This window comes from Neofelis nebulosa, chromosome 13 (assembly GCF_028018385.1).
Source record: "Neofelis nebulosa isolate mNeoNeb1 chromosome 13, mNeoNeb1.pri, whole genome shotgun sequence".
Classification (NCBI taxonomy): Eukaryota; Metazoa; Chordata; class Mammalia; order Carnivora; family Felidae; genus Neofelis; species Neofelis nebulosa.
In genome coordinates this window covers 35,428,302-35,445,361 of record NC_080794.1, presented here as the reverse complement: position 1 = coordinate 35,445,361, position 17,060 = coordinate 35,428,302, and the positions used below count along the sequence as shown (strand labels likewise).

Genomic DNA, 17,060 nt, shown 5'->3' with positions numbered 1-17,060 from the left:
GTGTGTGTGTGTGTGTGTGTGTGTGTGTGTGTGTGTTTCTGGGCACAATAAGGCCCAGGGCACAGGGATGGGCACCTAAAGATGCTAGCCCTCCCTACTCCTACCGCCGGGATCCGAGAGTGGCGTTTTTCTGGTCCCAGCTCACCGGGGCCCTCGATGGAGGGCACACGTCTCTGCCCTCCCTGTCCCAAGAATGACCCCCTGCCATCAGTGCACCCATTTGAAACTTCCTAATGGGCTGCAGCAGGCTTTGGGCTCTGTATTCAGGGGCAGAGCAAGGAAAAGGAAGGAGCTGGGGCGTGGGGGGCGATTGGGAGACCCTCCCAGCTCAGAAATCCCCACCCTGCTCGGAGAGGGCCTCCTCTGTTCCTAAGGAGGCACAGTGGAGATTTTATCCTTGAATCGATGCGGCCAGCTCCCAGTTGTCTCCCACCACTGAGGTTGGGGTCATCTGAAACAATGACTAACCCAAAAGTCCCTCTGATTCAGCCCGGGCGGGCCGCCAGACACACGCACTCAGCCACACACACACGCACACTTGCACAAGCCACACAGCCTCACGGAGGAGGTGATGCGCGGAGGAGACGTAGGGCTGGACGCCCGGAGTTCCAGACACAAACATGCCGGAAGGCTGGCAGGCCCTCCAGCACAGGGACAAACATACAAAGACACACCCCGGGGGTAGGGGGGGGAGAACATGGGCGCTGGAGACCAGCTCTGCACAAACACACCGCTGACCCCCGGGCGCCCTCCTGGGGGCCAGCCATCCCCACGGCCACCGCGCGGGCTGCTGAGTGTTCCCCAACCTTTGTAGGTGCTGGGGGCCCAGGGAGGTGAGGCTGAGCAGGGGGCTGTGCCCCAGGGAGGCTCAGTTTTAGGGGTTCACTTACCCGATGTGGGTACTCTCCACACTGACCCTGGGGAAGGGAGAGGAGAGGCTGGCGTTAGGCACTTTTAGGGGCAATCGTGCCCTCAGGCCCCCCCCCCCCCCCCCACATGCTCATCGCCCACCGGCCCTGCTCTGGTCCTGGACCAACTCCCTCCCTCGCCCCTGGCTGGCAGCAGAGAAGAAGCCCCAAGGGCCTGCCTGGCTCTGGCCCCACGGACCCCAGGCAGGATTCCGCTGCCATACCCCCACGTGCCAAGACCGCACTCAGGAGTTATGCTCCTTGCCTGGCTGCAGGTATCTTCCAGAAAGGTCGATGCTCTGGGTGCGTCCCCCCAGTGGCCCTGAGCAAGAGCCCGTGGATGGGAACTCCGGACACTAAGAGGGCTGGGGGCCACGGGGCTCTCGGAGACACCTTCTCTGAGGTGGGGGTGCCAGGCTCCTGTGCCGTTTGCCTGTGGCAAGTCCAGCAGAGCCTCCGTCAGAAACATAAGGAGGTGGAGAATGTAGGCAGCCAGGAAGGGAGCCAAACCAGTTTGCAAACTGACACCTCAAAATCCTAGAGCTCACGGCGGCGCATCAGGAAGCACTTGGGGGTGGCGGGCGGGCAGGGGAGTCTGAGAAAGGCCGGGCTCCGGGCCACCCCTCCCGCCGAGGGAACACCTCCCAAAGGCAGCTTCTCTCTTCTCTCTCACACACCGCAGCACCGCCGGGGATGCCCCGGTTCTGCTAACATTTGAAAATAGCCACTCTGGACTGCTTTCTAACGTGGGGGGCGGGGGCGCTGTTTCCTGAGATGAAAGTTCTGGAAAATTTCCATCAGGCTTACCTTTTCTCCTTTTTGTCCTTGAGGTCCCTAGGAAGAGACGGAAACGACAGAGTTAGAAAGTGAAGCTGAGGCCACAGGGGCCCGAAGCCTCCCCTCTGGGGGCCCTTAGGGTCAGGTACTAACCGGCTGTCCTCGGGGACCCATCAGGCCCTGCGGGGAGGAAACACACACAGGTCAGTGGGCACTGGTACTGGGTACGTGGGGGGGGCAGGGCAGCGCTGTGGACACTGGGGGCTTTGGAGAAACGTTTGGTGAGAGACAGGAAGCAGGATGTTGGCGACTTAAGCCACGTTCCGGGCCCCTCAGAGGAATGTAAGGGGCCTTGGGGCTCCTCCTGGGGTGTCTTGTCAAGTTTGCACGGCTGAAAAAGAAGCCTGGGTTCAGGGTGGACCCTTGGTCCTTGAGGAGGACACAGGGTTCAGCTGGTTGTCTCAGGAGCTGGCCTGAGGCTGGTGTTGGAGAGCCCGCACGACCGGCGTGGAGGTTAGAGGGGAGGACCGGTGCATCAGGCTTTGAGGACCCGCTCTGAGGCAGGCTTTCAGCATGCCGCACACACGCTGGCCCACGAAGAAGGTGCTCATGTCAGCTCCGCCTCCCAGATGAGGTGACGGAGACAAGGTCCTGCGGCTCAGTGAGTGGGGGCACTGGGACAAGAGCCGGGTATGCTGACGGCAAAGGTCCAGCTGTTTCCACTCTGCCACACTCTTTGAATTGGGCTGAGGCTCAGAAGGCAGGGCTTCTAGACTTGGCTAGAGCCACAGCAGTGCCCCAGGCCCTGGGGCCCTGAGGTCGCTTCCAGCCACCATCCTGAGGGCCTGTGAGGATCCACCTCCTGGACCGGTCTCTTTGGGGCTTAAAGAACTCAGGGCCCCCTGGGTTGGGTCCACGTTGGGGAGAGGAGCGTCTCTGGCCCCTGACTTGTCGACTGGACCAACCACCAAACTGGGAAATTGCCAGGAGGTTCATGGGAGGGGACAAGTGGCCTCGGGACAATCCATGTGGCATCCAGCCCATGCGGTTGACCAAGTGTTCAGAATAAGGCCAGCAAAATGCGACGCATCCGGCAGGGAAGCAGACTGCAGGTGGCCGGGCCACTCCCTCTCACGACAAAGACAGGCATATGACGAAGGGGAGGGCCGGGGGCCGAGGAAAGTAACACCAAGGTTGGGGACCGCAGAGACTTGGAGCATCCGGTCCAGATATCCCAGACGGTGGCCCGTGGGACAACAGTGGTCCCGGAGGTATCGTGTTGATGTTTTATTTCAATTAGCTGCTAACAGTTAAGAGCAAGGAGAATACAACACAAACCTGGATTTCAAGTCTCTCTAAATATTTCAAGGTCCAACAACAGATGGCACCGATGAAATCTAGCTGGACAGCGGCTGCCCCTTTAAGAAAGGTCGTGGATGATGTGCTAAAGGCTCTTGTCACACCTCCCCTGTGCCAGGCACTGTTCTGAGCTCTGGGTGTGAATGAGCTCCTCCCACCCTGATGGGCGGCCCTGAGCCGTGGGATAAGACGTGAATTCAGAGTCCTGGCTCTCCTTTTTTTATTTTTTTTTTATTTTTTTTTAAATATTTTTTTTTCAACGTTTTTTATTTATTTTTGGGACAGAGAGAGACAGAGCATGAACGGGGGAGGGTCAGAGAGAGAGGGAGACACAGAATCGGAAACAGGCTCCAGGCTCCGAGCCATCAGCCCAGAGCCTGACGCGGGGCTCGAACTCATGGACCGCGAGATCGTGACCTGGCTGAAGTCGGACGCTTAACCGACTGCGCCACCCAGGCGCCCCAGAGTCCTGGCTCTCCTTAATGGCACGTGTGGGATCCCTGATCCTGTCTACACCTTACATTAGGTTCTCGGAGCTACTGTGGGGTGGCCGGGGCAGGGGTGATCCCCTTTTGAGGGGGGGACACAGGCTAAGCACATGAGAGTGAGCCCCCCCCCCCCCCCATATGGGATACCTAGCCGAGGGGAAACCATCTGGGGATGGAGGTGAGCGGGAGACAGACAGATGATAAGCAGGCCAAGATAATTACACTAGACAGTGTGTTGAATTAGTAGCTGGGGATCCCTGGGCCAAGCCAAACAGAAGCTTAATGGCTCTGTGGTCTGACCGATTTTGATGGATGACCAAGACGCAGGCAGGGGGTCTATCACATCGATGTGGCTCATGGGTGATGGGACCACCTCACCTTTCCGCCTCCCCCCAAGTTACTTCTGACCCTCAAACAGACAAGGGAGACTCATGGTGGTTAAGGGGGAGGCAGAGGGATGGCAGAGGAAGAGCCCCATAGAAGGGTTCCTGTCCTTCAAGACCGAAGGCCCTGGCAGCAGAAAGGAGGTGTGGTGGACAGGTACGATCTCACCCCATGGGTCTCAATCCTAGCCCTCTTATTTAGAAGCTAGGTGGCCTTAGGCAATATGCTCAACCACTCTGTGCCTCGATCTCCCCTTCTGTAGAGTGGGGATAATAAGCTTTTATGAGGATTACAAAACAGTGCCTAGCTGACCATCATTATCACTTCTGGGTTGCCACGGACTATGTTATGGTAGCATCCAGGCCAGTAGGAAGGGGAAGAAGGTGGCAGGGAGAGGGTTGAGGGAATAAGCACCCCGAACTCCTGGCATCTAAGCCCCTGTGCCTCTAGAACAATGGCAGCATGGAAGTGTATTCCTGCCATGGTCTCCATTGCTTCATGCATGTGCACAGCATGCTTGGAACGGGGAGGCGGAGGGGGTGGGGGTGGGGGGACAACAAGAAATGCACCTGAAGGGGAGGTGGCTGTGACGGACAGGAAAGCTGGTTGGGCCCCTGGATTTCAATGCCAGCCCTTCCACCCACAGCCTCCAGGGCCTCACTGTTCTATTTCCAGTTCTGTGGCTATTTTAAGGACTTGCCTCCCTCAGGGCCTTTGCACATGCTGTTCTCCCATGTCCAGGGTGCTCCTTCCCATTCCTTTTTCTCTTAGTTAAACCGTCATCCCTCAGGCCCTGGTTCAAGTCTTTCTCGGAAGGTCTCAATGATCCTCAGCCTGGGTGAGATGTTGTTACACCAAGGTTTCTCAGAGTCACTGGCACTGCCTTTTTGCAGCACCGATTGCCAAGGCAATTTGTTAATGACTCGAGTGATTATTTAAGCGTATGCTCCCCCGCTAGACTGTGAGCTACAGCATGGCAACTACTGTGTCTTTCTTACTCCTGTCTATATCCCCGGCAGCTGGCGCCGTGCCCAGCATAGTGCAGATACTCGACAAGAATGTGTTAAAGGAAGGTAGGAGGCAGGGAGATAGGGAAGGAGAGAGGAAACTAAGGAGGGAGAGAGGCAATGAAATGTGGAGGGAAGGAATTAGAGAATTGGGTTTGGACCCTCTTTTGGATCCTCCCTGGCTGTGTGACTTGAGGCCAGTCACTTAGGCTATCTGAGCTTCCGTTTCTACAGCCGTCACGGAGCTCCTAGTAGGATCTGGAGCACAGGGTTATAGTGACGATAAATGAGATAACACACGCATTGCGCTTAGCCCTGTGCCCACCACGTAGAAAACCGTCAATTAACGTTAGCTGGGTCTGAGGGAGCTGAGTTTTCAAGGGTCCTGTGCGATGTAGGAGAGGCTGGGGCAAAGGCCAGGTCTCCCTACCCACCCCCGAAGCTATCCACCTCTTCCGGCGGGCAGGGTTCTGGCCTCCCGTGCCCTGGGCGCACCCCAGTTGTGAGTGGAGAGTGTTTTCACGTCTGCGCTTGGAGCAAGACACGCACCAGAGCCGGGCTGGACGGGGAGGCGGGGAGCCTGCACGTTCCGGCCGGTGGCAGGAGTGTTGCTCCCAAAGTAAAGGTGACCACCCCGCGAGGCTGGAACGGATCCCAGCCCCGGGCTGGCCCATCTGCTCTTAATGGCCCAGCAGTTCCGCTGCAAAGTGGCTCCCTCCCCTGGAGTGGGCGGCCCCTGACAAGAAGAGGCCTTTCCCTTCTGGAAGGAGTGGCCTGAGGGAGACTGTAGAGACGGGAAATTCCTTTAAAAGGCTCTGTAGAAGGTGGAAGGGACCCGGAAGCAGGTGCGGGTAACAGTCTGCTTCTCCGAGTCTGCTCTGTGCCCAACAGGGGCAGGAGCGCCCAGACTCCAGAGCCGGTTGCAGAGAAAGTGCCAGATGGGCTCCCCGCCCGTGTGAGTGAATGCAAACTGAGCCCCAAGGCCAAGACCAGTGGCAGCTGGGGAGTTTGGGAGCACCAGCCTCTGCCCCTGTGGGACACTGGCGACCTCAGACTCTCTCTGGACCTCCCTTTCCTCATTTATCAGGTGGAGAAGCCCCCTGCCCAGCTCTCCCTGCTGCGTTGATGTCAAGACCTAGGGGATTCGTTGTGTACAGCTGGGGAGCCACCTGCCTGTCCCTGTGGGCCCCCTCTGCCGGGCGGTGCTTGGCTGGGGCCCATGAGGCCTGGGCTGATCCCCCCACCCCTCAAGGGAAGGCAGGAAAGCTGGGGGTCTTACCATCTCTCCTTTGGGTCCGGGGTGGCCCTGGAAGGAGAAGAGTGTGAGTGCCAGGTACACAGCACCCCAGAAGCCCCCAGCCTGCCCCGCGTGGCTGCTCCCTCCATCACCCACTGTTCATTTTGCACGTCCTTCCTCCTCACCTGTGTTCTCGCTCCCTTAAGCTAGCACCCTGTCCTGGACCCACTGGCTCAGACATGGCCATTTGCCTGCCGCCTTTGCTGGGTCTTTACTTAGCAGAGGCCAGCCTCTCAAGAGCCCTGCCCCAGGCACATAGCCGGGGAAGCTTTGGGGGACGCCAGTTCTGGGAGAGGAGACAGATGGCCACTAGACCCTTCGCTGTACTCAGCTCTGGCCTGCAGTGGGGGACTGACCAGGTGGGCGGCCAGGCCCTCATGTGGAGGATGCCAGCCGTTCGGGGGCGAGGGAGCGTGTGGGGGCACTGGCTGCCTTCCCTTGTCATCTCTGAGGGCATCAAAGGTGCTGAGCTCACTCCCCCAGCCCCCAGCTCACTCTTTCCCAGGAGTGGGAAGGGGTCTCTTTCCCCCCCACAAACATTTGGGTCTCGGGCCCACGTTGAAAGGATTGAAATGGACAGAGAGAGGAGCCGTGGATGGGGGTAAGGAAACTTGGGTGTGTGGGGGGCTCAACCGGGATGGGAGACCCGAGGAGAAGGGGAGGGGCCTTGGGGAGCAGGTGCCCAGGCTCCATTTAGAGTCAGTGCCTTGAGCTCTCCACCCCTCTTCTCTCCCTGCCACCTCCTTGCCTCACTCCCTACCGCAGCCCCTTCCAAGGGCACCCCAGAATCACCAAATTCTAGGAGTGGCTCTTGCTCTGGATCTGAGAGCTCAGCTCGGTGGCTGTGCATGGGCTTCTGCCCAGGGGAGGCCCTCTGGGGCCAGGGGCACTTCATTCTAATGGCCCCTCCCCACCTCCCATTGGCAACAATTTCCGGCCCCAGGAACTTTCATTCTATCTGGAGCTCCTCCCATGGAGTTAGGGTCTTGCAGAAGGACTAAGGACCCCGAGAGGGTGCACTCACCGGTTTTCCATCTAGCCCGATGGGACCCTGAAAGAGGAAAGAGGCCAAATGTGAGGATAGCATCACAAGTCTTCTGCCAAAGAGGCAGCTCGGGGCAGTGGTTAAGGGCACAGGTTCTGGACTCCAAGTTAGAGCTCAAGAGTAGGCTCGACGACTTACTGGTTTGGTGACCATGGGTAAGCTGAAGCCTCAGTTTCTTATCCTAAAATGGGGATGAGACTAATAGAGTCTTCCACGAGGGGTCTTTTTGAGGAGTGAATGAAATGCCCCCTGTCCAGTGCATGAAGGACAACCTGATGGGTGACAGTCGCCATTGCGATCACAGACCTCCTCTTTGCTCCGAGTGGAAAGTGAAATGTATGTTCCTAGAACGCCTGGGGCTGGCCAGCACTGGGGCCTGGGGAAAAGGAGAGCCAGGTCCCTCTTAGAGCCTATGGTAGACCCCTCGGGCAGGGGTCACAGGACATCCCGATGGCCACCACACAGCCTCCTGCAGGCGGATCTGCTCTCCACGCCAGGTCGGAGGTTGCTTCCCTGAGGCGCATCGTCTGTTCCACATTCCAGTGTCCTGCTGGGGCTCACCCGGCCTGCGACTTCACTCGCCTGTCCCTGTCCTGCTGTGTCTTCCTCTCTTCCTCTCCCTGCGATTTTCCCTGCACTCGGGGCCAAGTGCTAAGCTGCTCTCCTCGGCTGCTCTCCGTGAGAGGCTGCAGGAGAGGGTCCTTACTGACCAGGGTTGGAAGGTCAAGAGCAGCTTGAGGGCTGGCCCCACAAGAAGTTGAACCCAGCCAGGCCCAAGGGTCACCGGGGACACAGCCAATCTCAGCCCTCCCTACTTACCGGAAATCCAGGAAAACCTCGAGTGCCCGGCTGACCCTGGAAAGAGCAGGAGAGGAGAGAAGATGGGAGCTAAACCAAGTCCCCTGGTTCACTTTCGCTCCCAGGGGGTCTGTGGTTTCCCTCCCACTGCTCTGGGGTCATCTGTGGGAGATGGACAAAGATGGAAATGAACACCAGAGAAGCCTCCTTCAGGGACGGGGGAAGGGGAGCAGCAGGGAAAAGGAGATGCCAGCACCCCTCGGGGGTTCCCGGGGTGGGGCTTCACTGCCTCCATGCTCTGGAACCCCGACATGGGAACAGGTGGCTGGAGAGCAAGAATGGCGGGGACCAGCCTGCAGCACCCCAAACTCCTGCTCTGCGATCTCCTGCGTCCTTTTTATCGACACAGTCATCACCCGTGGCCCCTTATGTGAGGTTGGTTTGGATATCAGCAGATATCAGAACCTAACCTTAGGAATGTGTATTTCCTGACCCACATGGGTCAGATTGCTGGCTTTTTTTTATCCACCCTGGCCGGCAGGGCTCCCTGGTTGGGTAACCTCTGGGTCCCCCAATCTTTGTGCCCATTCACGCCCACTTTCCTGGAGGTGTAGGTGTTTGGGCTGGAGACTAGAACCGGCTGGTCACAGCCCGGTGGCTTGTGGCCAAGGCTCAGGACAGCGTGAGGCCACGTGGACCCAGGGGCTGAGGAGGGCTAAGCAGGAGGTCAAGGCTGGCGGTCTCTTCTCCTCACGTATCGTTCACAGCCGACCTCAGTCTCACCACTGGCCCCACTTTCCCTACTCTTTGCTCAGGCACACGCTCACCTGCTTTCCCCGGACACACCGCACCTTTCACACGGTTAGCCCTCAGCCTGGCATCCCCCTTTGACTGAGATGGCTACAACGTCCTCTCAAGCTCGGGCTTTTGAGCCTGGCAGACTGAGTTCTAGTCCTGCCTCCACCCGCGGCGGCTGTGTGACTAACCTCCTTGGACTTCCCTTTCCTCATTTGGGGGTGGGGATCGCAGGATAACCTCACAGCGTCATTGAACTACATTCGATGACACTGGGAAAGCCGGGTGAAATGGTAGCTGTTCCTTGGACTGAATGGAACCTAGGAGCACCAGAATGAAGCAAGGTTGCTTTGACCCGGTACGCCTTCGGGTCAATGGAGGATGGTCCCTGCCGAGGGGTGGTTTCAAAATCAGACCCCATTCGGAGGCAGATTTCTCTGCATCCATCTGCTGTGAACCTAGAATATCTCCAGGCTGCTTGGAGAATTAATCTATGCATAAATTTATAATCCATAATTATAATATGATCCCAATCCCAGTGAACTGGGTTGTTGCTGGAGGCTGCTTCCTCGAAGCCACGGACAGGAGTGCCTGGAGGCCTCTGCTCAGGGGACACAGCTGAGTGGGATGGGGACCCTGCCATCAGGGTGGGAGCACCAGTCAAGTCGGGAGGGAGCCGCAGCATACGACAGGGTGGGACGGGCTTGTGGCAGGCAGCCAAAGGGCCGGAGCGACGAGATGCCACTCATATATCAGAGGGACCTGGGCTTCTCTCGTCTCAAGGATAAGTGATGCTAAGAATAGGCCTGAGGAGAAAACCCGGAAACTGTGTGGTGTGGCCTCTGGAACCTCCCAGCATAAACTTTCAACTACTCTGAATGCTGAGAGGCCTGAGGACAAAGGTCAGGAGGACAGGATTCCAAGAAACATCTTCAAGTCCCACTGGGGATAATGTTTACATGGTAGGGATAATCACATGGTTTGCTAATTGCAGAGCCGGTCCCGGGAGCAGGATGCCTCCCCGCGCCGCAGAGCCAAATCGGGGCTCACCAAGGCTTTTTCAAGGATCTCGGGAAGAATGTTGTCACTGACCAAATGGAAACTGGGACTCTATCTACTTCCTGGAGATGCTGGGCTGGCTAAGGCGCTCAGGGAGGCCTGGAACTGGATTTTAATCTACGTCTCTTCAGTTTCAGGCTGGAGTCGGACGTCTCTTCCAGTGTTTAATGGCCGGTCATTTACTCGTGAATTGCCTGTTTGTATTCCTTACCAGCAAGCTCCCCTAGCTGGTTTGTTTCCCATTGACCTGAGTACAGCTCTTTGTCAAGGACAGTAACTCTCTGAGAGTCATGTGTGCTACAGATATTCCTTCCAACTTGGCATTTGTCTTTTTTACGCTGTGTTTCCTGCCAGATGGAGGTTTTACGTGTGTGTTGACAAACTTATCAATCTTTTCCTATGGCTTCTGGGGTTTCGTGTCATGTGTCCAAGGGCTTTCCTCAGTGCGGATGTAATAAATGTTGGCTCACGCTTTGTCCTTGTATTTTATGGTTTCATGTTTTATATCTAAGTATTTTATCCATTTGGTATTTATTCTGATCTAACAAGTGAGGTGGACATATGCAGCTCTTTCTTTTTTTCTTTTTTTCTTTTTTTGGCTTTACCTTTTGGTGAATGGCTTGTCAGCTCTCCCCGCCTCATCTCCTGGACCATCTATTTTTCTCTTCCCATTGTGAAATGAAACCTTTACCACGGACTAAATTCCCAGATGCGTTTAGCTTTATTTCTGGCCTCCCCATTCTGTTCTATTTAACTGTTCTGTTTTTACAATACATTTGATATGTAGTAAAACAGCCAGTCCCTTCCACCCCTGTCTCCTGCACTCAAGTTTTTCAGTATTTTCCTGACATCCTTATGAAAGCTTATTTTTTTGTTGTTGTTGAAAGCTTATTTTTTTATGAATGTTATTCTGTTGGACTCCCAACCCCATCAAAAGTTCACTGGGATTGGGATCATATTATAATTATGGATTATAAATTTATCCATAGATTAATTATGGATTAATACTATGTCCTTCCATATAAGAACAAGGGAAGTAAGTTTTATTTGCATTGTTCTCCAACATCTCTTCCCTTAATTCAGGGCCGGGGTAGAGAAGGAGCCAGGAGGATCCCGCTTTTTGGAAGTGGACCCCTGCTACCTGCAATTCATGCGGGGTAGACATACATAGACAGACAGAGGTTCTCTTTCCCTTCCCTTCTGTCTGACCCCTGAAAATGGATCAGTCCTGTATCTGCCCAGAGCCAGTCTCCTCCTCCAAGCATGTGCTGACTATCTTTCAAACAAGATCCTGCGTGGTCAATGTTTAATCGCTGGCTGAGATGACAGAGAGTGGGAGAGGAGAGTCCTGCTTGGCTCAGTATTCACCAATCTCTGTGGTGTAAATATACCTCCCACCACAGCTGATTTTAAGCTACCAACATGATGCCACTGAACAGAGGGATCGGAGGGGGGGTACATGACCTGCTCTTGTGAGCCAGTCGATGAGGCAGGCAAACATCTCCCCTTGGACGTTACAAGAACATCTCAAATTCATCCTGTTCCAATTAGACTCCTCTTCCCCGGCACAATGTGCTCCCCTCTCTGAAGAAAGGCACCATCACCCACTTGGTGACTCGGGGGGGGGGGGAGGGTCAGGGGAGCTTTTCAAACCGCAAATCTGATCAAGTTCATCCTCCGCTGAACGCAAACCAAGGGCTCTCCACTGCCCTCAGGACAAAGTCCTGACTCCCGAACACCCTATCCAGGTCCTTCACAACTGGGATCCTGCTCCCCTTGCTAGCCTGACCCCTGCTTTGCTATGCAAAGAACTTTCCTGCTATCCCTCACCCGGTGGTTTATAAGAACCTCTCTTGCCTCAGCGGCTCCTCCCCAGCCTCATTACCTGGGAACCTCTCCTCAACCTTGATCACAGCTTGGTCATCCCCGCTTCTCGGTCTGCCCCCACCCCAAGGCAGGTGCCCCCCACTGTCTGTATTATAATCACCATGGGGTTGCTGGTCTCTCTGCCAAGGGGCGAACAGGCTGTGGTCAGACTGTCATTGTCTACCCAGCACCTAGCCCCCAGTCAGTGCCTAACAACTATTAATGGAATGAATAAACAAAGAAACACAACAGGTGTATCGACCCAGCATGGCGGGTCTCCTTGCGCCTGAGGGCTGGGCGTTCAAATGGCTCCTCTTGGACCCTGAAGGAAAGCTGGGGGCCTCGGGGAGGAGAGAGTTCCCCTTGAGATGGGGTGTGTTTCCTGGCCTGGCAGATGACCTGACCAGGGTCTGCCGGGCCAGCCAATGTCCCGGCCTCCCCCTCAGTTTAATGGGGCGGCCACTCCAGCATCTTGCCTCACTGGAATGTGAACCATCCCTTTCCCAAGTGTCTGGATGGTTCCCCCTTTGCTCGGACTATTTAGGAAGAGATCAAAAGAGGCAGGTGGTCCCTGAGAGTGGCAAGGTTGGTTCTTGTTAGGAGCATTTATTCTGAGTCCTTTCTGGCTGTGCGGAAAGCCACATGTGCCCCATAATCCTTGGCCACAGAGAGTTTACCCGCCTAACCTCCACCCCTGAATGACAAACATCCCTTTTGTCTTCCTCTGTCCCCTGCTCTCACCAGACCTGGGTGGCTTCCGGGTGGCGCTGAGGTGGTTTCCCCGGTCTCTAGTGAGGGCCCATCTGGGGAGACCACCGTCATCTGGGTGATGGTCACCCCCACAGACCAAAGTAGAAGGAGGCCGGGCTTGGTCAAGCCTCCAGGTACCATAAAACCTCTCCCACCACCAGCGCTGCACCCACAGGGAGAACTTTTTCTTCTCCTTAAGGAAAATCTCCCTTTTAAACATTTTAAAATTTCCCTGGCCCAGGCCACGCTCTAGCACCGACCAGCCGAAGGGATCTCAGGTGGGTTATGAAACCCTCAGTTTCCTTCTCTGTGAAACGGGCGGACGGGCCTGCCTCCCGGCTTTGTTGGGGAGGACTGGTAGAGGCCTGGGCAGAGGGGGGCTTTCAGCATAGGAGCTAGGATAAGACAGGTGCCTAGGACAGGTGCCCAGGAGACAGAAGTCATCACTGCTACCTGAACAGAGGGTCCTTTTCACCACTCGAGTCAAATGCAGTGCAGGGGGTGTGGTTCCTGACGAGGCCTAGGCACGGCTGGGCCAGAAGCCAGGGGAGCTGGGGCAGACTACCACCCCCGGGGCCTGTTCTCCAAAGTAGGGCCTCGTCAATGACTTCTAGAGAGCTCGTTGGCATGGTATCGCCAGAGAGGTGTTGGAGGGCCAGCATGACAGACACGACGGAATCTGTGGTCAGACTACGAGGCAGGCAGAGATTTCTCTGTGAGCTTCTCATCTTCTAGTGGCCCCCTGGCTGAGCACCACCTTCGCCAGGAGCAAGTGGGCTCAGGGCATCCCTGCAGGGGCTTCTCTGAGACACACAGAAGCTCGTAGCCCAACGGTGCCGCGGCCACATGAGCCCAGAAGCCCAGATGTCGGTGACCCCGCGGCCTGGGGGTCTGCTATGGCAGCGGGAGTGCAGAGTACGGACTCGAAGCCGCACGGCCCGGCCTGAGTGACCGAGCGTTCCTAGCGAACGGTCCTGGACAAGTCACACTGCCTCTCCGTGCCAGCCTGGCTTTTCTCACCTTTGAGATGGAGGTGTTAATAGCCCCTACCTGTGAGGTTCTCATGAGGATTCGACGAGTCACTGTGCAGAAAGGTCTTAGAATACCGCCTGCCACAAGTTAAGGTCCAAGTGTGAGCCCTTAACACCATCGCTGTGGTCTGAGCCAGAAAAAGTCTTGCCTGTGAGGCCATGTCTGTGCAGCCCAAGACCCCTCCGACTCTGTCTCCAGCGTAGACCCCCGAGTACCTGACCCCCGATCGCCAGCTCCGTCCTCTGGGGTCCCTCTGACTTGCTCCCGCTTCCAAGCGGCCCTGAATGGCCCCCCCTCTCAGCTCCCAGCTCTCAACACAGCCCTCCCCTTGGACATAACTTAGCAATGTGTTCTCTGACCCTTCTCCCTAGACTGTGGGTAGGAGAGACTCCTAGTTGCCACTGGCTCCCTCCGGCGAGGGCAGGGGCATAGGCAGGCTTGACCCCACCCATCCATGGGGCTAGCCTCAGACTCCCCGAGGCTAGCCTTCTGCTCCCCTCGGCTCTCACTGTGCAGGGCGGGGCAGGAAAAGTGCACGGCAGGGCGTGGGGATGGTGGCCTGGTCTATGGTGAAAACCCTGGGTGCCAAGGGTCTTGGGTTCTAATCCTGCCCCAGCCTCTGGGCCTCCCTAATCCTGGTCCCTCTCTGGGCCTCAGTTTCCCCTTCTGAGGAGGCTGTGTTAGACCTTCGCTGAGGTCCATTCTACCCTGACATTTGGTGATTGTGCTGAGGCTCTGTGGTTTGGGCCCTCCTTCCCGCAGTCCTAATATCTTCCCACATCATCACCCATGTCCACTTTTGGTCCCTGAGGAAGCATCTGAGGGGAAGCCTCTGATTTTCCCAAGCCCCTGCGAAGGGGCAGAGGCTACCAAGAAGCAGGACCCGGCAGTCTGCCCGGCAGGGAGCCTTTGAGGACGAGTGGTAAGTTGAGCCTCTGTCAAGACCAGGAGCGGGTGCTTGGGGCAGTGAATCCGGATGCTAGGGATCTGCTCCAGAAGCTGCCAGAAACAAGGTCTGTCCCCTGGAAAGCTGGAGCGCCCCATCTGAGGAGGAGCGAGTACTTTCTCCCCCTTGCCTGTAAACAGCAGGGCCGCCTCACAGCTGCTGGTTTCCTGGCCAAAGGGTGGCCCTTGTGAAGCCTCCTGAGGGGCTGTAATTTAGGGATATTTAGTCAGGCCTGGCTGGGTTGATCGCATTATGGGCGGTGGCCGCCAGGCCCGGAGGCACAGCCAGGATTTGCTCTCCCTCCAGAGCCCTTGTTATTAACTCGCCCTTCCCCCCACCCTGAAGAAGAGTAAAAACCACTTACAGGGGGGCCGCGGGGACCAATGATGGACATGCCGGCATCTCCTGGGGCCCCCTGTGGGAGAGAGAGAGAGAGGAGAGGGAGAGGGACAGGGGCAGAGGCAGGAGGAGGGGAGAGGTGGGCAACGGAGGAGGGAAAGAAAGGAGCTGGCAGGTGGGGAAGGGGAGCAGGGTGGGTGGGGGTGCCCAGGCAGGGGCCAGGAGGACAGAGGGTGTGGAGGGAGGCGGGGGATCAGAAGAGAGGAGACACAGGGTGCGTGGAGCATCCAGGAGGGAGTGAGAAGCAGGAGGAATAAAGAGGGAAGACAGGTTAGTGGTAGCATGTGGGACCAGGGACAGAGAGCGGTGGGACCCCAGGCAGAAGAGAGAAGAAGGGATTCAGTGCAGGGATGAGCCACAGGTGACATGGGGACGGGGAGGGCACACGGCTCAGCCACACCGCTCAGGCCCCAGAGGCCTCCCGCGTGCCCTGCTTGGCGCCCTCCAATCTGCCCAGCCCCACCCGAGTCTCAGAGCCCCCGTGGCCTTTTAAGCCCAGCGCAGCCCCCAAACGCCCATGTGGCACACACACCCCGCAACTGGTGAACCCGGCGGCCCCGTGGACGGGGCAGCTAAGGACAGAGGTGGGGACGAGACACACACTTGCTGTGTGGGTCCCGTGGCCCTGAGCCTGCAGGTGGGAGCTGCCTCGGGCCTCCTAGTCCTGCTGTGAGAGTCACACAAAAGGGATGGTGGCCGCTGCTGGGCGGGGAGCGCAGGTGCCATCCGAGGGTGACTGGGCTACCAGATGTCTACGCCTGTGTGTGTGCGCACGTGTGTGTGGTGGGGGCAGGGACGGGAGACAGAAAGGTGAAGGTGCGTGGGACACAGATGGGGATGAGAGGTGATGCCCTGCTGGGAGGAGGGCGGCTGCTGCTTCCCACCAGGAACCACCCCTTCCGGTGGAAGAGATGCCCAGGGCCCCCCTTCTGGGTCTTTGCTCTGCCAGAAAGGCAGAGGACAGCACAGCACAATAGTTAGGAAGCCCAGCATTGGAGTCAGACATGCCGGCACTCCTCTCCAGCCCTGTCACTTTCTGCTGTGTGACCTTGGGCAAGCCCTAGCCCTTCTCTGGGCCTCAGTTTCCTTCTCTGTAAAGCGAACTGGTTGGATGTGCTGCTCTCAGAATCCACCAGGGCTAATGCTCCAGGACGGTCTCTTGGGCTCCTGGCTTCCGAGGGGGCTCTACTCTACCACCCCGGGGGGTCTCCCTCTGGGGCAGCACAAAGCATTTCTACGTGTGAGGGCACTAGGAGTGGGCTGGGGAGGGACTAGAACGAGCTGTGCCAAACAGCGATCGATCGGTGCTCCCCTCCCTCTGGGAAGGGTGAGTACGAGGCCACAGGCAGCCTCGGTGGCTAGGGAGACTGGCTCAGCCCGGAAGCTGAGGCCTGAGCCGGGAGTCAGTGGCCTGGAAGCTGGGCCGGGAGAGTCTGTGAGAGCAGAGTGCTGCGGCCTGCATGCTGGGGGACGGGAAGGGCTGAGATGGGGGCCTCGGAAAGCACCCCCGAAAGTCCAAGGGGAAGAGACTGGGGCGGAAGGATGGAGGGGAAAGCGAGGACTCACCTTCTCGCCTGGTTGGCCCTTTACTCCCTGGGGCAGCCACATGCAACACAGGGTGTAGGGAAGAGAGAGGTGGGGAGAGAAAAAAGAAAGGATAAGAGAGAGGCACACACACAAGAAGCTGTGTTAACGGCACAACGACCGAACAAAAGAAATCACTGTGAAATAAGAAACAAAACAAAACACAGATGCTGACACGTGACAGGTTCCGCGTCCAACAGGCACAGCACCTGGACGGCTACCGCCTCACCCCCGGGCCCGGCCCCAGCCAGCCCTTCCGGATGGATAACCAAGAGAAACAGTGGCCGGGGCCTTAAAATTAAGGCCCTCTCAGAGTGTGTGTGTGTGTGTGTGTGTGTGTGTGTGTGAGAGAGAGAGAGAGAGAGAGAGAGAGAGAGAGAGAGAGAGAACCCACCTAGGTCAGAAAATCTGTCTGAGAAGCCATGTCCCCAGGGCCTGGGTCACTTGAGGTGGGGGAGGGGGGGTGGATAGGCAGGAGGCAGACTGCTGTGAGCTGGAGTTTAGTTGGTTTGAAGGTCCAACTGAGTACCAAGCACAAAGTTTTGCCAAGCTTAGACACACTGAGA

The 17,060-nt window shown here is 57.1% G+C and overlaps 1 protein-coding gene across 16 annotated transcripts in view; it reads right to left on the bottom strand.

Annotated features, from left to right (window-relative positions):
• LOC131492778 (collagen alpha-1(XIII) chain) overlaps positions 1-16,790 on the bottom strand; it is a 75,181-nt gene extending 58,391 nt beyond the window's left edge. For 4 of the 16 annotated variants that reach the window (XR_009252287.1, XR_009252285.1, XM_058696565.1 and 1 more), the window contains exons 1-8: positions 16,477-16,790; positions 14,876-14,926; positions 8,085-8,120; positions 7,245-7,271; positions 6,203-6,229; positions 1,839-1,865; positions 1,716-1,742; positions 891-917 (exon numbers count right to left, since the gene is read on the bottom strand). Coding sequence is in view for 12 of the 16 variants with exons in the window: in XM_058696565.1 (XP_058552548.1) it covers positions 891-917; positions 1,716-1,742; positions 1,839-1,865; positions 6,203-6,229; positions 7,245-7,271; positions 8,085-8,120; positions 14,876-14,926; positions 16,477-16,518 (264 nt within the window). In the remaining 4 variants the exon portion in view is untranslated. The remainder of the gene's footprint in view (positions 1-890; positions 918-1,715; positions 1,743-1,838; positions 1,866-6,202; positions 6,230-7,244; positions 7,272-8,084; positions 8,121-14,875; positions 14,927-16,476) is intronic. The other 12 variants (XR_009252288.1, XM_058696555.1, XM_058696566.1 and 9 more) reach the window with 7 other exon arrangements.
• Positions 16,791-17,060: the final 270 nt, after the last annotated feature.